This window comes from Gracilinanus agilis, chromosome 6, assembly GCF_016433145.1.
Source record: "Gracilinanus agilis isolate LMUSP501 chromosome 6, AgileGrace, whole genome shotgun sequence".
Taxonomy (NCBI): Eukaryota; Metazoa; Chordata; class Mammalia; order Didelphimorphia; family Didelphidae; genus Gracilinanus; species Gracilinanus agilis.
The window spans coordinates 220,351,380-220,373,191 of record NC_058135.1 but is presented as its reverse complement, the minus strand read 5'-3'; the positions used below and the strand labels follow the sequence as shown (position 1 = coordinate 220,373,191).

General features: G+C 40.7%; 1 protein-coding gene across 1 annotated transcript; it reads left to right on the top strand.

Annotated features, from left to right (window-relative positions):
- Nucleotides 1–3,729: 3,729 nt before the first annotated feature.
- On the top strand, nucleotides 3,730–21,311 carry SH3BP2 (SH3 domain binding protein 2). The gene is made up of 12 exons (XM_044680507.1): nucleotides 3,730–3,880; nucleotides 6,161–6,263; nucleotides 8,079–8,196; nucleotides 8,464–8,534; nucleotides 11,395–11,483; nucleotides 12,173–12,241; nucleotides 13,460–14,051; nucleotides 16,577–16,685; nucleotides 17,530–17,585; nucleotides 18,648–18,726; nucleotides 19,743–19,802; nucleotides 20,662–21,311. Exons 1-12 carry the CDS (start codon nucleotides 3,745–3,747, stop codon nucleotides 20,797–20,799), a joined length of 1,620 nt encoding a protein of 539 aa, XP_044536442.1. The 5' UTR covers nucleotides 3,730–3,744; the 3' UTR covers nucleotides 20,800–21,311.
- Nucleotides 21,312–21,812: the final 501 nt, after the last annotated feature.

Sequence of the window (21,812 nt, the reverse complement as noted above, 5' to 3'; positions counted from 1 at the left end):
ACAACAACAAAAAAAACTGGCCCCGGGATGTCAGAAGACCTTGGTTCAAGCCTGGGTTCCCAGGAGTTACTAGCTGTGAGACCACAGGCAAAATACTTAACTCCTCTGAGCCCCAGTTTCCTCCTCTATCAATGAGGGAAATAATGCCTTTATTTACCTGCCTTACAGTTGTGATTGTTTTGTAAGGGGACTACCACATTGATCTTAAAATGTTCTAGAAAATTTGAATTGTCATCACTATTAGGATGTATTAAGATGCTTTGGTGAGTGTCAGTCCTTTCGAACTCCCTGGGTTTTCTTTCCCACAAGACAGGGAGCATTTCAGGCCAGTCCTCTGCCGCAGAGCTGTGGCTGGGTGAAAGACAGGTGCTGATTAATTCTACGTGTCCCCCGCCCCTCTGCCCAGCCTAGTTAGCAGTCCTGGTTCTAAGTTCCAAAGAAAGAAAGAGGAGCCTTTTGTGTCAGATCAGGCAGATGAAACTGGTTCTCAGGGAAAGCGTCCTGCTCCTGCTGTGCCCCAAAGCCTGCCCAAGATCAAAGCTCAGCTCCATGATTCTCAGTAAAACGACTGTAATTGGCATGGATGGCCCGAGTGGGGAGCGATTTCCTAGGATGGGTCTCGAATGGGGAGCAGAGAGAATAGAGGCATCCAGTGTTTTATCTCATGTACACCTCCTGCAGGTATCATTCCTAGAGAGAACAGCCAGCATTCCCTGTTGAATTAGAATGGTATTTTTTCCCCAGTTGGCAAGAATTCCTTTGTGTACAATCTGATTTCTGTTTATCCTGCCCCACTGAGGTATGGCTCATGGTGATATTTGGATTATGGGTTCATAAAGTAAACTTTCCTGCCCACAGCAAACTCTTCTTTCTCACACCTTAGACAGTATGTTGCACTCTTCTAATCCACTTCTCATGTGATGTTATGTATTATGTTTTACTGTCAATATTTTACCACCCTATTAGACACTATGGGCAGAATCTCAGTATCTTAATCTCACTTCTGTATCCCTGCAGTGGTTGGCACACAAAAGGTCTTGATATTCGGTGATATGAATTGAATGATCTTTGAACTTGGAGTCCACAGATTTAGCTTTGAGTTCGAGTTCTGACACTAACAAACTGTAACCTTGGACATGTCCCTTGACCTCGGAGCCTTTATTTCTAAATCCATAAAAAGGATTATAGCAACATAGATTTAGAGCTAAACAGGTTTTAAAAAAAGTGAATTAATCATTCATCTTTGGGGGCACATTCTTGGAGAATCATTTCCCGAAAACCACAGTCCCTTTATGAGGGTTTTTTCTCTTCCTCTTGCTGTCTGGGATTCACCTAGAACTGGACTTCCATTTCTACCATTCCCCCCCCCCCCCCATCCTGCCCCTATCTTTAGCAACAACCAAAGGTGATGGGCATCCTCTTGATTAGTCTGGAAGTGGGTCAAGATTCAAATGCCATATTTTCCTAGGTAGTCCACACTGGGCATCCCTGATTCCATGGGAGTAACTGAAGTTTTTGCAGGAGGATGGGGTAAACAGGGGGCTCTTTTAAAAAGGGTAAAGCAAAGGAATTCTTTGAAGTAATTTCATCTAACCTTATGTTTTAGAGATAAAGCAATTGAGGTCCAGAGAAGTTAAATTACTTGAAAGGATCCATCAAAGTCTCAGAAACCACTATTGCTTTTTTCCCTCTCTGAATGTGAGCTCCTTGGGTGCAGGGACCATGTTTTTATCTTTTTATTTTTATTCTTATTTCTTAGCAAGATGCTTGGCACAAAGGGTTTGTTTGTTTTTTTAAACCCTTACTTTCCGTCTTAGAATCAATACTGTGTATTGGTTCTAAGGCAGAAGAATGGTAAGGGCTAGGCAATGGGGGTTAAGTGACTTGCTCAGGGTCACACAGCTGGGAAGTGTCCGAGGCCAGATTTGAACCTAGGACCTCCCTTCTCTAGGCCTGGCTCTCAAACCACTGAGCCCCCAGCTGCCCCCATAGGTTTTTTTTTTAAGGGTTTTTTAAGTAGGAATTTTATTAGTCAATATTATAAAGCCATATATACAGGTATCTGCTTTCTTCATAAAAAATAAAAAGAATTCCTCAGTAAAAGTGCATAAATATTAAGCCAGAAGAAAAACATTACATTACCATTCAGTATGAATGGGGATCTTTTTTTTCTCTTGGCTTAGTAACAAAATCTAATATGATTTCTTTGTAAAATATATATGGCACATACATTTTAAGTTATAATTTATTCATCTACAAATTTCCTTATTCAAGTGTTTTTAATTTTTGTCACAAAGGGAGTTGCAATGTGCTGAAATTTAGTTCCTCTTAGTTATTAAGAGGTGATCAAAATTTGAGAATATAATTAGCTAGCAACTTATTAGAATCACAGAATTCACATATGGAAAGGTTTTTGTTTTTAAATGAATGTTTGTTGATTGATTCATTACCCAACTTCACATAGGCAGTAAATGACAGAGCCAAGGTTTGAACTTGGGTTTCTGACTCCAAATCCCCTCCCTCTCTCTCTCTCTCTCTCTCTCTCTTCTTTCTTTTCTTCCTTCCTTTCTTTCTCCCTTTCTTCCTTTCCCCTTATCTGCTGCCTTAGTATAAGTTTTAAAACAGAAGAGCAGCCAGGACTAGGCAATTAGGGTTAAATGACTTGCCCAGCATCACTGCTAGGGAGAGTCTGAGGCCAAATTTGAACCCAGAACCTCCTGACTGTAGGCTTGGTGCTCTATCTACTGGGTTGCCTAGCTGCCCCAATTCACCATCATTTTCACTATGCCTTTCTGCTTACTAACCTCCTGGTGTTGCTATAAAGAAAGTGATTTGTAAAGCCTTATATGTATGCTAATATAGGATCAAAAGATTTAGAACTGAGAGGAAGCTTAAAAATAGTTTAGTCCCAGACTGAATGCCTCTAGGCAAGTAATTTAATCTCTTAGTGTCCCAGGCAGTTCTCTAAGACAACCTTGCAGAGCAGGGTACCTAAACTGATAGTGGAGGTTCTTCACTAGGAGTTCCTTGTACTATTGTCTTTTTTAATCTTTACCTTCTGCCTTAGAATCAATACTGATTCTGTGGCAGAAGAGTAGTATGGGCTAGGCAATTAGGGTTAAATGACTTGCCCAGGATCACACAGCTGGGAAGTGTCTGAGGCCACATTTGAACCCAGGACTTCCCATCTTTAGCCCTGGCTCTCAATCCACTGAGTCATCTAGTTGCCCCCCAATTGCCTATACTGTTAAATTGTTGGTCTGATGCCACCACCCTTCCCATCCCCCCACCCCGAAAAGAAAAATAGTTCAACCCCCTTATTGTACAGAAGAAGAAACCAAGAGAGGAAAAGTGAATTAAAGGAGCCCCAGTCAATCACACTGATCACATTAAGAAATCTAAAAATAATAAAGGATGATGCAAAACGTTCATCCTTTTGGGAGGGACAGATGTAGAAGATGGAGGAAATCAAGGTATTTTAATGTTGGTACCATTAAACTTTAGTGTAGTCATATTCTTCTAGCTCAGACTTACTGATATATACTAAATCTCCACAAAGCCATTCCAAAAACAAATATTAAAAAATCCCTGGGGATTTTATGAAAAGTTGCTGTGCTAGTTACTTCCCGGAATCTTTGAGACACTGCTGTTCCTTTCTTACTTGCTATTTCCAGAAGTACATTCAATTTTTTTTCTCCTGTAAGTCTCAAACCCAGCTTATCCTCTTCCATTCTTTTCAGCTTAATGGCTTCGGAGGAGCAGCATTGGCCTGTGCCAATGAAGGCCATTGGAGCGCAGAACCTCCTGACGATGCCTGGGGGAGTGGTCAAGTCCGGGTATCTTCACAAAAAAGGTGGCACCCAGCTGCAGTTGCTAAAATGTAAGTCCCATCCTACCCTATTTTCCCCTTGTGTCTCCTTGAATCAGTCAAGGGCACCTCACCATAGTCCTTGTCCTCTTACCCTCCTAATTCAAGGGACAGGAAAGTCTTTGCTGGGCTGATCAGAGAGAGGGGAGCCGGACAATTTTTTCCCAAGTGACAGATTTCAGATTAGTCAAAAAGCTGTAGATCAAGATACTGTAAAATTATTTTTCTATTTTACTTTTTAAGATTAATTTTAATACTAATTTAACAAACCTTTATCTCATGCTAGGCAATGGAGGTTAAGTGACTTGCCCTGGGTCATACAACTAGGAAATATCTGAGGCCAGACATTTCCTATCTCTGGGCCTAACCCTCCATTCACTGAGCCATCTGGCTGCCCCTTAAAATACTTTTAAGACATTTTCTTAAGATTTCTAAAAGAGAAACTTTGGGGCTTTGCTTCTACAATTTGCTTCTACAATCTATCATTCTTTTAGAGCTGGAAGAAACTGAAAGGTAGTTCAGTGCCCTCATTTTATAGAAGAGGGATCAAGATCCAAAGAGGTGGTGTTTGAATCCAGCTCCTATCCTTCCATTAATGCTCCACAGTGGTGCCCAAGAGATACTCTGTTCTCAAAGGTTGTGCCAGCTCAACAGCTTTGAGTCCAAACCAGTGCTGGAGTACCTGCCTCAAGACTAAAGGGTTGCTGTATCCTTGAGGCAGTTATGTGATGCAGGGCATAGAGTGTTGGACTTGGATTTACACAAAGACCAACTTCCTTGCTGTGTGATCCTGATCAAGTCACTTCAACTCAGTCTCAGTTTCCCCATTTGTAAAAACATGGATAACAATAGCACCTCCTCACAGTGTTGTGTGAATAAAATGAGATAATGTATGTGAAGTGCTTTTTAAACCTAAAAGTGCCATATAAATGCTAGCTATTATTATTAATTTCCTCTACGAAGACCAGACTAAGAAAGGTACGTGATGAGAATTCTGGTAGGGGTGTTTTGTATGCCAGAGTTAGACAAAAAATCCTGAAAGCCATTTAGTTCTTTCCTTTACAGGTGGTTTTCATTCTACAGTTGAATACCTCTAGTGATGAGGAGCTCAGTGGTTAGGAAGTTTTTCTTTATAGTCCGCTTCAATCTGTCTCTGCAACTCTGACCTATTTTTCACTCCTAAGGTTTGCTTTCTGGGGCCAAGTGGAACAAGTATAATTCCTTTTCCATGTGACAGGTCCTAGATTAGAGCTGGAAGAAACCTTTGCAATCATTTAATCTGACCTTATTTTATAGATGAGGAGACTGAGAGTAAGTCAGAGCCAGGATTCCAATTAGGGTCTTTAGATTGTAAATCCAGGGCCCCTTTTTTCCCTTGAGATGATTGTTATTATTGATCATGCAGTGTAGGTAGGAAATGACGTCCAGAAAGATAAATGAACATCCATCAAAGTATCTAAACCTTCTACTGTTATCCTCTCAGTAAGCTGCCCTCTAAGTCTGGGAAAAGCTGAGTTTGAATCCTGGCTCTGCTCCTTATTACCCCTTGTAACAACTCCAGGAACCTCAGTTTCCTCCTCTGTAAAATGAAGACATTTTACCAAATGATCTCCAGTGCCCCTTCCAGCTCTGATTCCTTTCATCTTATAATTCTCTTTGGGGATTGCTTGGTTTTAGAGCATGTATGGGATAGTGCTATTTCTGATTTGCAGAACACCATAGATAACACTTGATTTATGGATATCGGTTGATTTGTCACCTTTTGTTTAAACAAAGAATCAGAGAAGACTCAGATGTGAATCCCACTCCCTACACTCTTACTAGCTATTAACTGTGTTTTGGGGGGTTTTTTTAACCCTTAACTTCTGTGCATTGGCTCGTTGGTGGAAGAGTGGTAAGGGTGGGCAATGGGAGTCAAGTGACTTGCCCAGGGTCACACAGCTGGGAAGTGTCTGAGGTCACATTTGAACCTAGGACCTCCTGTCTCTAGGCCTGACTCTCAATCCACTGAGCTACCCAGCTGCCCCTTACTAGCTATTAACTATGAACAAATGAAATCACTTAATCTCTCCAAACCTCAATTTCCTCTTCTGTAAAATGGGGATTAGTGAAACCTCCAGGAGTAATTTTGAGGATCAAACAAGCTATTCCAGGTAAAGTGCTTTGCAAGCCTGTAGCAATATAGAAATGTCAGAGGGAGATAAGGGCAAGGGTTGTTTTGGGGAAATGATGCATTTTCCTCAAAAAATCAACAAAAATATTAAAGTGAACTTTTTCAATCTCTGTCTCTAGGGCCACTACGGTTTGTGATTATCCATAAGAGATGTATTTATTACTTTAAGAGTAGCACCTCAGCATCTCCCCAGGGGGCCTTCTCCCTGAGTGGCTACAATCGGTAAGTTGGCTTGGTGCCTCCAGGTAGGAAGGTATTTTTGGCCCCTGACTCCCACTTTCTATAAAATCTCCCTGAGCTTTTCTAAGACTCTCCACTACCACCTCCCATGAGTCATTCCGGTGTGTTCTCAATCAGTTACTTTTATCATTTTGTCTTGGCTTTTTTTTTTTTATTATATTACTTTTCTAGTTTATCAGTTAATTGGCCTGTGTAGTTCTTTCCTGGTGCCTGGTGCCTAATTCCCCAGCATGGGAAAAGTGGGTCTGGAATAAGGATTATCATTGCTGAGTTATAGACCAAAGAATTGAATTTCAAGGGAGCTTTGCCTAATGCTAAGGAGGGAATTGAAAACTGAGCCAAGACTAGAACTGATGGCCATCAATGTTCAAATGTTGAAGGGCTATGTAAATGTCATCTAGTAGTAGTAGTATTTTTGCTATTTTATTGGGACTCAGAGAGCTTGGGTGACGGGCCCAGAGTCATACCTTTAGTAAATATCTGAGCCTCACTCTGCATCATTCATTCAGCAAGCATATATACTGAGCACCCATGGGTCAGGCCTTGGAGGATATGGCATTTGTAGAATGGGGAACAGGAGACACCTGGAGTCCAAAGAGGATCAAGGGAACAAGGAACAGAAAAGACAGGGATACAGATAACTAAAGTAGAGAGCAGGATGAGATTAATACAGAGAAGTAAGAAGAGTCAGGGGCAGGAAAAAAAAAAAAAGAGTCAAGCATGGTGGGTGCTAAAATACCTAATCCGTTTGACTGGTCTTTGACACCATTTACGGCATTCTAAGTCACAGTACCAGTCGCTGCTGGTTTGGCTTTTTCTCACTTCTTCTAAATAACCCCACATCCTGGATGGTTGACCACCTCATCTGAGAAGGCGAGTTGAGTCATTCGAATCTGAGAAGCTCTCAGACCTACCTCTAGGTAGCTGAGGAAATGGGGGAGAACTGCCCCCTTAAGGGGAGACCACAGTAGCCCTCTCCCTCCAGAGCTTTGTAAGAACCAGCAACAGAGAGGTAGACTGCCTAGTGTAATGCAGCCTGACGTTAGCAAAAATGGAAATAGTTTGTGCAGTCAGCGGGGCGTGAAATGTCACTGAACTTCATGGGGCAGCATGGTGCGCTCATGTATTCATTCATTCATTCAGTTTGACAAACATTCATTGTCAGCTGTGTCCTAAGTGCTGGGAACTGGGGGAATTACAAAGTTTAAATAAGCTACTGTCTCTGCCTTCGCGGAGCTTAAGCTGATAATTATGATATTGAAAGGCAGTAATCATGTAATATTGTAAACGTGAAAAAAGCAATCCTGTGGAAGAAGGATTAAAATTGTTGGGTTTGGCCCCAGGCTGCAAAAGTAGAACATGGGATTGAAGTTACAAAGTTGTATATTTGCCTTGGTATGAAGAGAGATTTCATATCGAGCTCAGAAAGTAGTAGATTCCCCGCTATTGGGGGTATGCAAGCAAGATTTAGATGATCTTTTTTAGGGAATAGTATAGAAAGAGCTCCCATTTAGGTTTAGTTGGAATAGATGGCCTCTGAGGTCTTTCCTTCTGAAATTCTGGTCCAAGGGTTGAAATTGCTACTGACCAAGGGGTTCTGGGAAAACTTTGTTGGAAGAGCATAATAGAAAGAGACCGGCACCAAGGATCAGAGAGATCAAACAACTTAAAAAGCCACATGGCATATCATTGACAGAACTAAGACTAGAACTCAAAGCTCTCAATGTCTAGACCAGAGTTTTTTCCTCTCTATCATTATGTTACATTGGCTAGATATGCTTCTATTTTTCCCCCTAGGGTAATGCGAGCAGCCGAAGAAACAACATCAAACAATGTTTTTCCCTTCAAGATTGTTCATATTAGCAAGAAGCACCGAACCTGGTTCTTTTCAGCCTCTTCTGAAGATGAAAGAAAGGTGATTTTCAAGTAATTCAGATTAAAAATGTCTCCCTGGCCAAAAGATAGCTCATCATCTGTAAAAGGAGAGAGTTAAACTAGATAGTCTCTAAAATCCTTTATAGCATTATGCCAATGATCCCATGAAAGTAAAATAAACTTAATGGCTATCTCTGCAGGATCTGCTTCCAGTCTCTTTCTGTAGGATTAATTCTGTAATTAATATTTAATCCATATTTAAAACAAGAAATTCAAGTGTTTCTTTTTTTTTTTTTACCTCTTCCAGAGTTGGATGGCTCTGCTAAGGAAAGAAATAGGCCATTACCATGAGAAGAAAGAACCCTCATTAGATTTCAGGTATGTAGCTGTTCAGTGACTGTTCTGGGGCGTTTGGGCATGTTCTTTCCAAAATGATGCTTGTTGGAGTGCTCCTCAGCAAAGCCAATTTTAGCCCTCTTTCTGTTTATTGATTTAGTGCACTTTCAGGGTCTCCCCAGTGCATAAAGAAGAAATTCAGGCGTCTCTTCCTGGCATTTAGTGTATGACTCCAGCCTGCTCTTCTAGCCTTGTCTCATTTTTCTTTTGAGACACTCCATGTTCCTGACACTCTAGACTAGATTTTGCAGTGGATAGAGCATTAAATTTGGATAAACTCAGAAAGATTTGATTTTGAATCTTAACTCTAACCAGCTATGTGACCCTGGAAAAGTCATTTAACCTTTCTTAACCTCAGTTTCCTTATCTATAAAAATCAGGTAATTTGACACTCAGTGGTCTTTAAGGTCCCTTCCAACCCTAAATCTATGATGCAGGGGACTACTAGTTAGCTCTACTCCCATTTCATTTTATTTCCAGTCCTCTGTCCATTCACACAGGCCATCTTCCTCGCCTTCAATACTTTTCCCCCCATCTCCACCTGGGAGAGCATTCTCTTCCTTCAAGGAATAGTTCAATTATCACCTTCTCTAAGAAGCCTTTCCTGATTTCTTCTCTAGCTAAAAGTAGGCTTGTCCTCCTCAAACCTTCTGAGAATAAATAAACAAATAAATAAATGAATGAATGAATGAGTGAATGGCTAAATAAGTAAATAAATGAACAAACAAACATATATATATATATATATATATATATATATATATANAGTGACCAAAGGTGAAAGTAAAAGCAGAAGAGACCTCCCACACTACCCTGGTTTCCTCCTCAGGGTAAGTGAAACCTGAAATGGATCTCCAGGGACTCCTAGGTCAAGGTACCTGAAACTACAGAAGGATTCACCAAGGATAACTGAAACCAAGGAAAGCAGAACGCTGCGGGTAGGGGGGCCCTACTTTATTTATTTATAGCTGCTACAAATAGACCTTTTCTCTTTGAGTGAGGGATACAAAGTTTTCCTGGAAGAGCTTACTATCTGTGGCAGAAGATGTGATACACACCAGAATAAGCATGAATTGTTGTGCAAAAAAAACAGAAAAAGGTTGTTCTGGAAGTGGATATCTCTCTCCAGAAAAAAGGTATAATGGAGACAAAAGGAGAGATTTAAATCTCTCCTTTTGTCTCCATTATACCTTTTTTCTGGAGAGAGATATCCACTTCCAGAACAACCTTTTTCTGTTTTTTTTGCACAACAATTCATGCTTATTCTGGTGTGTATCACATCTTCTGCCACAGATAGTAAGCTCTTCCAGGAAAACTTTGTATCCCTCACTCAAAGAGAAAAGGTCTATTTGTAGCAGCTATAAATAAATAAAGTAGGGCCCCCCTACCCGCAGCGTTCTGCTTTCCTTGGTTTCAGTTATCCTTGGTGAATCCTTCTGTAGTTTCAGGTACCTTGACCTAGGAGTCCCTGGAGATCCATTTCAGGTTTCACTTACCCTGAGGAGGAAACCAGGGTAGTGTGGGAGGTCTCTTCTGCTTTTACTTTCACCTTTGGTCACTTTCACTTTCTTTTTTAAAGGGTTTTTTTGGGGGTGGGGTGAGAGAACAGATAGATAGATAGATAGATAGATAGATAGATAGATAGATAGATAGATAACAGCAGGTGTTTCCTTATATCCATGATTTCAGTTCTCCCTGGTAGGTCTTAGAACATACCCCCTGCAGATGAGGAGCCCTGCTGTATTGGTTGAGCTGAATTAAAGTAGCACTTGTGACATCCCATACTGGGCTCCAAGTGGGAAACAGGGATGAGTGAGACACAGCACAGCCCCGCCCTCGGGGGTCTCCCAATGTAGTAGGAGGAAATGAGACAAGGACACAGATAATCAACATCCAAAATAGAATAATGATATGGGATGGAAGTGAGAGTACAAATAACACGACCTGAGAATTTTGAGAAGAAAGCTCATTTCCATCTTGGAGAGATCCATTAAGTCTTCATGGAAGAGGTGGCATTTAAACCTGGTCTTTAATGATGAGATAGATTTCAACAACCTGATATAGAGAATGGTACAATGCATGGGAGGATATCATGCAGAATTAAGTAATCTCATTTGGCTAAGATATGTAGAGAAATATCGTGGGCTTCAAACAATAGAGGTGGGCACCAATTTTTTTTAACCCCTTACCTCCCATCTTAGAATCAATATTGTGTATTGGTCCCAAGGCAGAAGAGCAGTAAGGGCTAGGCAATGGGGTTAAGTGACTTGCCCAGGGTCACACAGCTAGGAAATGTCCAAGATCGGATTTGAACCTAGGACTCTAATCCTAGATCCACTATGCCACCCAGTTCCTGCTGCCTAAGAACCAAATTTTGAAGAGTCTTGATAAGCAGTTTGGATTTTATTCTATGGACCATGGAGAGCTAGTGAAGGCTTTTGAGCAAAGGAGTGACAACAGGGTCAGGGTGATGTGTTAAGAATATAATATAGCAATGATGTGAAAGATATCAAAGAGCAAATGCATTCATAGGTTAATACAGTCATAGGATTTAGAACTGAGGATCATTTAGTTAAAACTTTTCATATTACAGATGGGGAAACTGGTGGTTGCTTGAATTAACTGGCCCCAAATCACATAAGACTAGTATGGGCCAGAGTCAGGATTCAGATGTAGGTCTGACATCTAATTCAGAGCTCTTTCAACTAAATAACATGCCAAATTTAAGGGATATCCCAATCTAAAACTTTCCCTTGTCTAGGCCTGTAAATTCTTTTGGGGTGGAAACTGACTTATGGGTATGAGTTAAATCTTTTCATTCTTTTCTGAATTTATTATTTAGTGACTCAAGTTCTGACACAGATAGCTTCTATGGTTCTGTGGAACGTCCCATCGATATCAGTTTATCCCCGTATCCCACCGACAATGAAGGTGAGTCTTAGCACTGTTTGTCTTCTCTATCTGTGAAGTTTCCCGTGCCTTCCCATCCTTTCTTGCTCCTACATGCTCTCCTGAATGTCCTGAAATCCTCTTAAGCTCAGAGTTTATTATTTTTTTGGCCTCTAACCCCATTCCCTGGAAGTATGTGTATCCTGATGAAAAGAAGTGGCCCTGTGTCCTCTGGCAACAGAGGAAGAAGGATGAGTGACCATTTCCCATTTATGTCTTTTCCAATTGTGTGTGTGACAGTAGCCCTAGTAGGCACTGATTTGAGGTTAAACCCCTACTAAGAGCTTGTTGGCTCCTAAATGAAGCTTAATCTGTGCCTTATGCCTGGAATGTCCTTTTATCTCCTGCCTATCTTTACCTCCTGAGATCCTCCTTGGCCTTCAGAACCCAGATGAAATGCATCCTCCTCCAGGAAGCATTCCCTGAGTCTTAGGGCCTCAGGAAGTGAGTTTTCCTCCATCTGATCTCATAGCACTTTATATTTCTCACATTCACTTAGAATATCCTCATTTGTATTACATTCATTTGTATCCATGTTGCTTCTCTCTTGCTAGACTGAGTTTCTTGATAACAGAGCTTATTACTGTCTTATCTTTGCAACTTTCATGGGAATCTTGCACAGAATTAGTATTGAATAATTTTTTTTCTTCCCTTCACGCTCATATGAACAGACTATGAACACGATGATGACGATGACTCCTACATGGAGCCAGATACCCCAGACTCAGTGAAAGTTGAAGGTAAGCATCATTCTGGTTCTTTTATAAACATATTAAATGACCTGGCAGTCTTGTAATGGAAATTGGGTGAAGTGTCAGAGAGGGACAGGACATGGACCACATGACTTGTGGTATAGTAGAAAACTTACTGGATTCAAGGTTTGGGGACCTAGACCTAGCTCTCTTTCTGCTTGTGTGACTTTCCCAAGGCCCTGGGCCTTAGTGTCCTCATCTACAAAATGAGAAATTTAGGTGAGAGGTCCTGTAAGATGCTATTATCCTGTGGTCTACAGTTAAGTCCCTTCCTCTCTCAGAGCTTCTGTTTTCTCCTTTGTGGGTCTCTAAAGTCCACTAAGCTTTCGCCATCCCTCTATGAGTCTAAGTAGTTTGGCACAACACTCACATGTATTATCTTTCAGTATCTACCATTGTTTTATGTGTGTGAATCTCATGAATTTAGGAAATCCTTAAAGATAGTGATGTCAGGCTCAAATAGAAACATCTTTACAGACTTAGAAAACCACAAATGAACATTATCTATGTTGTAGTATATTTTTATTTGTTTTGTTAAAAATCTTCAATTACATTTCATCTGATTCAGCACTGAATCCAGCAGGCCAGTAGCAAGGTAAAATGCGTTCCCACCTGACCCCACAAAGTGGTGCTGAATAGTAGTTAGCAGCAGTGAATGTAAAGAGTTTACAAAGTGCTTTGTGTAAAACAACCCTGGATAGCAAGTAGATATCTAGTATTCCTATTTTTTAAAACAAGGAAATGCCATTCAGTGATTAACATAGCATCATAATGCTTGTAAGTGCTCAATTTTAAAAAGTTATAATTGGAAGTGGCACCTGTAGACATGTTTAGTCCAGACTTTGGCCCACCAAATTCTAGAGTCAGATGAATTTTGTTGCTTTTCAAGGAGTTGTTGGGCGGGGGGTAAGGATTGGGAAGGGAATGTATGTCCTTCAAGAAGGTTTAAATTTTTTGAATTCATAAAATCATAGGATTGGATCTGGAAAGGATCTTGTGGGTCATCTCTTCTTTTCTCATTTTCTAGAAGAGGGAACTGAGCCCCAAAGCAGTGAAATTATTGCTCATGGTCACATGGGTAGGACATGGCCAAGCTGGGATTCAGACCTTCCTAATCCAGTACCTTTTTTACTATGGCACCTATAGCACATTGAATAGACCAGTCAATTACATTCTTTGAAAGTGTGTTTGCTTTGTGCCTTACAGATATCATGATTCACCCACCAGCTTATCCCCCACCTCCTATCCCCACTCCGAGAAAACCAGCCTACTCAGAAACTCAGCGGTCACATTCCTTTTCCACCAAGTGCCCCGGACCCCTCCATCCTCCCCCACCTCCAAAAAGAGGCTTACCAGAAATCAATCCTGATGATCTGAAAAGAGAAATTGCCTCTTCTCGGAGGCCAGAACCTAATTTGAAAGTGCCCTCTCCCAGTAGGAGACAAAGTGATCCACCCCTGGGAAATGTACCTGTTGTGCCGAACTTCAGGAAACCAAATTCTCCTGAGGTCATGTCTCTCGGTCACCTTCTGAATACCTCCAAAAGCTGTGACAAGTTAAAATCCATCCACCTGTCTCCTCGAGGACCACTTCAAGGATCACCTCTGGCTGAGCCTCCTCCAATTCCAGCCAGTAAACCCAAACTCATAAAGATAGGAGAGTTACAGCCTGCAAGAGAAACTATCAAACCCGGACTCTTTGTGCCCCCTGTGACACCCAAACCACCAGCCCTGGTGCCTAAACTCCCCATGCCTGAACTGAAGCCCAGAATCGAAAAACCTCTACTTCCCCAATTACAGTAAGTCTAAGCACCTCTGAATTGAGGGATTAGCCCTTTGTTAGAGACATGTATCCCTTCGGTCAAATGGAGATGTGATCTCAGGCACATGGTCTGGTGTTTTCAGTAGGAAATCTTTTTCTGAGCATCCTCAATTCTGCAGTGGTCTACAATGGTCAGGTGGGATGGAGGAGGTCATGATTAACTTAAACTTTAGGAATTCTATGGATATAATTGGGGTTTTCATGGGGGGGGAGGGATTAGGATTGTTATTTAATTTCTAATCAGGAGAATTCAGAACTGTCAAACCTATCATCCAGAAGCCTACTAGAAACACTTTCTGGAATATACTTCTTAGGTCTTAAATTTTTAAAAGTTATTGGACTAATTGAATTTTTTAATAACTGGGTTATGAACTAATTAAGCAAATACAGAAAATTATTGCAATCCATACTAATCATGCCTTTTGCTCATATGTAGACATTGTGGTATCATGAACTGAAAGCCACTTCTGACACATATTGGCTGTGTCAACACACTAAGCAGCTTGAGACTCTTAAGTTGCAGACAATGTGCTGATCCAATCTGCATTGGCAGAAGAGGCTTCTATACCAAACATTCTCCACATAGATGAAATCACAAGTCTGTGCTGAAGAATAGCACTAATCACTGTCTTAATTTAACGAACACAGCCTTTCCAAAAATTACTTTTATCTACCATAAACAGAGCTTATGGACTCTCCCGATTTAGTTGCTAGTCATCTAGAAGCGTAATGGTTCCCTGTATCAATTACTACCATAATCAAGAGGGCGGTTAGCAACTCTCATAGGCTCACTGAATTTAAAATAATGAAGACTTGTGTTTGTGTAGGGCTTTATGGCTTCAGGATTTCCCAAAAGAGTACAAGTTCTGAAAGGTCCCACCTAGCTGAGAAGCCATGAGTTATGGATCTAGGAGTCTTCCAGGACCAGCCTCACTAAGTTCATATAGTCTCACCACAGAGATCTGGCTACCCAAGGATAGATACGCTGTTTTTGCCAGAACAGTTCATGAAAACCACCTCCTGATGTCATGGAAGGGCTATGATCTGTCTAAGTGATCATAAAAATGATCTGACAAAAATCACAGATCTGTGAAATACAAAGTAGGTTTGTGGTTTACAAGGCTCTATCCCTACAGTAATTCTATGGGGAATATCCAAGCAGTCTCATTTTTACAGATGAGGAAACTGAGGTACAGGAAATGAAATCAACTTGTCTAAGAATACATAGCCAGTAATAAGTAGACAGTCAGTCAAACCCCTATCACGGAATCAGTGACCTTTAAGACCATCTTTTTCTCAACTTCCTCATTTGTACCAAGATAAAAAACTGAGACCCACAGTGATTGGTGTTTGAATTGGGGCTCCCAGGGAACTTTATTCAGAATTTCAAACTTGGAAGAAAACTTACTGATTATCTAGTGCAAACTATATTTAAACTTAGGTCTTCTAAGTGCTCTTTCCACCTCACCACACTATTTTTCCTGTGCCTGTTTTATCTCCCATAGTTGGGTTTCTAGCTGAGTTCAAGCCCCCTTCTTACCCCTACCCCCACCCCCAGCTACTCACCAATACCATCTATTAAAGCATAGAGGGATTGGTACTTAAATAGAGGGAAGATATAAGTCTGGTACAGGCACAGGAAGAAAGAGGGGAATCTATAGCCTCTACAATCAATTCCCATTTTACTTTTTTATTTTAAACCTTTACCTTCTGTCTTAGAACCAATATTATGTATTGCTTCCAAGGCAAAGGTTAGGCAATGAGGGTTCATTGACTTACCTGAGATTACATAGCTAGGAAGTGTCTGAGATCAGATTTGAACCCAGCACCTCCCATTTCTAGACCTCAATCCACTGAGTCACTAACCTGCCCCTACCATTATACTTCTTGAAATTGTACCATAATGATTAGTTACAGTCAAAACAGTGTTTTTGAATTCAAGTTTTCAAAAGCAAATATCTTTTTATTCACTTTTTTGTCAGTAAAAATAAATTACATTTGTTTAGTGTTTTAAGTCTTACAAAGCACTTTACAAAGATTATTTCAAAGAACACAGAGATTTGAGGTCTAGTGCCCTCTGCCATGACATTATTATATGAACTTGGATGGGTTTCCAAATGAGAAGAGGGTTGACTCCAGTGATGATGAACCTTTTAGAGACTGAGTGCCCAAACTACAACCCTCACACTGTGTGTGAACTCCCCCACCTTACCCCAGAAGGAGAGGGAGGAAGTGCTCCCATTGGGCTGCCAGGCAGAGGGGCAGGTGATAAGAGAAATGTCCTCAGGCATGCATGAAGAGGGGAAAGGGAACAGCCACACATACACACACACACACACACACACACACACACACACACACGTACGTACCATAGGTTCGCCAACATGGAACTAGACAATCACCAAAGGCCCTTCCAGCTCTGACTTCCTGCAAGTGGACTTGTTGGGGAGAATGTTAGTTACAGTAACCAGCAGTGTTCACAGTTTAGCTGTTTTTTCCTAGGAGATCCCCACCAGATGGACAAAGTTTCAGAAGTTTTTCCTTTGAGAAACCTTCACTCTCAACTAAGGTTGATAGCAGCTGTGAGGATTCAGATGAAGACTATGAAAAGGTACAGTGAATTCTTGACTCCTAGGAGAGAAGTTGGACTGGAGTACAAACAAATAGGGGCTAACAGCTCAGACAACAGGACACTTTGATCAGGCAGGTGCTCAGTCAGTTTAGTCCAAATATTTATCAAGAGTTTCATATGCTATGACTGCATGTGTAATTGATGTCACATATTGCTCATCTTCTCAATGGGTGGCAGACAGTTGAGAGAAAATTTGGAGCCCACATTTTAAAAAGTAAATGTTAAAAAGAAATAATTTGTTAAAAGAGTCTCAAATGCAAAGCCCTGTGTCTGGCACTGGGGAAACAAAAATGAATGAGATAAGATCTCTGCCCTAAAATAATTTTCAGTATGATAGCAGAGATAAGACACTTACGGAAATAAATGTAATATAAAATATATGAGCAAGAAAGGTACCCAAAAAAGGATTATGAGTGCTCTGAGGAGAGAGAGATCATTACCAAAGAGAACAGGGCAAATTTCATGGAAGGGAAACATCTGTGCTAGATAGGATAAGACTGAAGAATGATGGGTGCAAGGAGTGGCAACCAGAGGAAAGCATTTACTACTAATTGAACATGGGTTTCAGAATTCTACCATCAGCATGCATTCATTCAAGAAAACATCAAATTTATTAATTTTCTATTGCATGTAGAACACTGTTAGGAAGAAATACATATTTGAGAAAAGTCATGAAAGATTTCTCATGAAGATCTCAGTCTGATAGTGGTATGAGATACAAACACAAGAGGTCCAAGAGGGAGGGTGTCATTAACAAGGTGGATGTATTTAAATTTGTGCACATACTAAAGCACTATAAAAATTGCTTTTCTCTCTCTTCTAGGTACCACTGCCTAACTCCATCTTTGTCAACACCACCGAATCCTTTGAAGTGGAAAAGTATGTCTAATTCAAGTTACTTTATATTTAAAAGATTTTGATGTGGATCACCTGTTTGTTTGGGCAGAAATAGGAAAAATGGATGATGGTTATAAAAAAGCCAATTTTGAATCAGTATATGAAAGAATTTTCAAACAATTAGAGTTGTCTGAAAGTAAACTGTATGGCCTTGTTAATTCTTCTTCACTGGGGAGGCTGAATAACCATTTGTTGGCTATAGTTGGATAATAGAATTAGATACTGAAGAGACTTTTAAAAAAACCCTTACTTTCTTCTTAGAATCAATGTTCTGTATTGGTTCCAACTCAGAAGAGTGGTAAGGGCTAGGCAATTGGGGTTAAGTGACTTGCCCAGGGTCAAACAGCTAGAAAGTGTCTGAGGTCAGATTTGAACCCAGGATCTCCTGTCTTTGATCTGGCTTTTGATCCACTGTCAAGAGACTTTTGAGGCCATCAAGCCAAATCTCTTTTTACAGTCCAGGAGCCTGAAACTCAGAAAGGTTAATGGACTTATTCAAGGTCCCTCAGGTCACAGTGGGTAGTAGAGCTACAAATTGAACTCAGATCCTCTGTTTCAAATCTGGCACTCTTTATACTGTGTTTGGATGGCTATGTTAGAAGAGATTCATGAATGCTCAGGTAGAGTTCAGTCCAGGTCACCCCTAAGGTCCCTTCCACTCTGGGGTGTTATGATTGTTCTTTTTGAAAAGAAGAACAGATGATAAAGCACTTTGTTTCCACAAGAAACCCTGGTGGGAAGCAATTTTAAAACTGAAATTGGGAAATATGATGAAGCCATTGCTATGGAAACCCAAAAAACTTTAAAAATAATATTTGAGAGAGTGTAGCACAGTCTTCTTAAGTTCCAGATATGTCTGGTTGAAAATAAAACTAAGAGGAAAAGGAAAGGTGTAAGATATCAACTGTAGTTCTGTTTGAAAATGTCACAGTGGCATTCAGTGGGGTGGGCTTACAGACCGTCTCCTCAACTTTAGTTTAATGCAAGGAGGTTACATTTGGAACTTCTCAAGGAAGATTTTACAGTTATTATCTTCTGTTTTAGCTTGTTTAAAGCCACTGATCCTAGAGGACAGCCACAAGATGGACTCTACTGTATCAGGAATTCTTCGAAGACAGGAAAGGTAACATACCACAGACAAATGTCAATTCAATAAATTCATTTATTCAATAAACATTTATTAAGTGCATGCCATATTAAGAGTCCTGTGCTTAGACATTGGGGAAGATACAAAAGCAAATTAGGCACAGTCCCTGACTTCCTGGAGATAGTCTAATACATTTATAGATCACCTTAACCCTTGCAAAGTCCTTTTCTTACAAGTGCAGGTAGTACTGTACCCAGTTTACAGATGGAGAAACTGAGGCTCTTAGCAGTTAATCTAATAGAAAAGATAATGTGAATATTCTTACCACTTATCAATATCAGTAATAATATTCATAATAAGACAATGAAGTTTTTCATTTGCCAACTAGGTACAAAAATTATTTTCTGTAAAGGGATTTCCAATGTCCTGGTCATTCCGGCAGTAGAGGGTAAAAAGATGAAGAACAAAGCTGGCAGCATATATTGGTATAGAAGACAAAGATCCTCAGTCTTTAGTCTTTGCCACTTCTCTCTTCTGGCCTTAAATCCTAGAACACAGTAAGTCAGAGCTGGAGAGAGTAATTGTCTAATCCAAGCCTTTCCCCCGACAAATACGAGGCTTGGGCACCTGAGTTCTAATTGTGCCTCAGATATTTGCTACTCAAGTGGCAAGAAACACTTAATCTCCTAGATCCTTAATTCCTAGCATCCTTATTTTTTAAATTGGACATAATATACTGGCACTAACTCGAAAGATGCTCTAAGGAAAACACTTTGCAAGTTTTCTACAAATAAGAATTATTAATAGTTCTATCCAGGGTCACATAGAGTAACAAAAGTAGCAGAGACAGGACTAGAAGAACCCAGTACTAGTGCTCCTTACCCTCTAATGCTGCCTCCCACTGATGTCAGGAGATCATCATCCACTTTCTCTCGTATTTCTTTTGCCCTTATTTTTTCTGGCCCACTCTTCTGACAAGCCCCCGACTCCACTGGACAAATTGATGTCTTTATGACTCATGTTAACTGACTTTTTTCTTCTCTTAAAATCAGGTTTTAGTTGTGTGGGATGAAGGATTTAACAAAGTGAGAAACTACCGGATCTTTGAAAAGGTGAGAGATGTTTGCACAAGCCTTGATATTTCAAGGGCTCTTGTTTCCTGTGACCAAGCTTTAATCAAGGATTGTTGGTCTAATTGTTCTGAAAATTGGAGAAGATCTGAAAGCAGGAATCATTTGTATTTTAGATTCTCTCCCTAGTGGGCTATATCTATATCCCACCTCTGGTGTCTCATTTCATACCCACTATGTCCACCTATATTTATTAGGCGCCCTTGGAGTCCCTCCTCATTTTAGAGCTTAAGGTAGCTAAGGCAGAAGGGAGCACTGGTCTACCCTGAATCACATGACTATCCAGCAAGAATAAGAACCCAGGGGAGTTTGGACTCCCACTAGAAACAAGGAAAGAAGTCTTTAGGGTTGATACTACAGAGGAGACACTGAGGCAGCTTTTAGAATGAGAGGAGAGAAAATATGGTGAACTCTCTCTGCCTCCTCTTCTCCTTTCTTCTCCCTTGTTTTTCTTATTCTTTCTCCTGGCCTTGTTCCCCTCTGTTCCCTTCCTTTTTTTCCATCTTCTCTTTTCACCAGATGTGAGATTCCAAATTCCCCCATCACTATTTCATGTCCTTTCTTCTGCTCCTTCTTTGCCACATTATTTTCATCCTCTCCTTATCTCTTTCTTCTTCCCAACCTTCCTTTTCTCTCCTTTGTTCCCATTCAACCATATCTATGTCTCAAGACAAAGCTGCTCCCCTCTATGGGTAGGGGGGAGCAACTTTCTAACTCAGCCCTAGACTTTGGGGTGTATGAGAGGGCTAATTTTGTAGATGGTTCTCTGGGTTAACAAATAAAGGGGAAAGGAATGGTTTTGGATCTCAGAGATGAGCCTTGTCTTATGTTCTTACCCTAGGACTCCCGATTTTACCTTGAGGGAGAGCTCTTATTTGTGAGCATCGGAAGCCTGGTTGAGCACTACTACACGCATGTCCTGCCTGGGCACAAGAGCCTTCTTCTTCAGCATCCCTATGGCTACTCGGGGCCAAGGTGACACCTGACTGACTTAGTGATTTGGTGCACTTAGTGATTTGAACCTAGACACAGAAGAAGGAAAGAAAGACTTGGATGGTTGGTCTTGACTTCCAGTGATAGCTGCCTACCCAGCCTGGATCCTTGATTTCATCTCTCCTGCATGTTATTCTGAACTCATGTTATTCTTCTGTTGTGTATTCTCTCCCAGAGACAGGTGGATTCGGTTCACTCTCCGCCTCTCTTACAATGACTTCCTCCTCCTTCTAATCCCCAAAGTGAATTCATCCATCATAAATAAGCACATCTTCAACTCCATTTACCAAGTCATTCTTAAAGGACTTCTTCCCTGATGGCCAAAACTGGAGAAAGCAATGAATGACAATATTGGAAAAGGTCACTACAGAAGTGGACAGAGATACTTTTGTGGATCAGGGCACAGATTACTGTGTCTCTCAGACTTACTGAGTCAGCTTGAGAAGTCTTAGTAGATTTACAGAGCTAATGACTAAAGGCAGATAAGTGGTGCAGTGGATTGAACAGGGGCCTGGAGTCCAGAAGACCTAAGTTTAAATCCAACCTGATGCACTAGTTGTCTGACCTTGGGCAAGTCTTTTAACCAGTTTGCCTCTGTTTCCTCATGTGGAAAGTGAGGATAATAATAATAGCACCTACCTCCCAGGGTTGTTGTGAGGATCAAATGTGATAATAATTTCAAATCGCTTAGCACAGTGCCTGGCACATAATAGGCACTCTATAAATGCTAGCTATTATTAATGGATTGTTTTAAGCAGAATTGTATTAAATTCACTTGCATTTCAAGCAAGAAACATTTCAAAGTGACCTCACACACACCTCCACCCCTCCTCCTTTTCCCTGCTGGCCAGGAATAGAAGTAACAAAATAGACTGAGGATGCTGATAAAAACAAGGAGCAGCAAGAGAAGAGAAATCTCCATGGAGAGGTGGAAGATTCCTTCGTAGGGATGAGCATAGGAATGGACTATTTGAAAGGGCGATTGTTATGAGGCTTCCA

What these genes read in the sequence shown, in the direction of transcription:
- SH3BP2 (XM_044680507.1), top strand. Translation starts at nt 3,745, where the DNA reads ATGGCTTCGGAGGAGCAGCATTGGCCTGTGCCAATGAAGGCCATTGGA. An exon ending in GTATCCCACCGACAATGAAG is followed by an intron (nt 11,484 to 12,172) that starts GTGAGTCTTAGC and finishes TCATATGAACAG; the next exon opens with ACTATGAACACGATGATGAC. An exon ending in CCTCTACTTCCCCAATTACA is followed by an intron (nt 14,052 to 16,576) that starts GTAAGTCTAAGC and finishes GTTTTTTCCTAG; the next exon opens with GAGATCCCCACCAGATGGAC.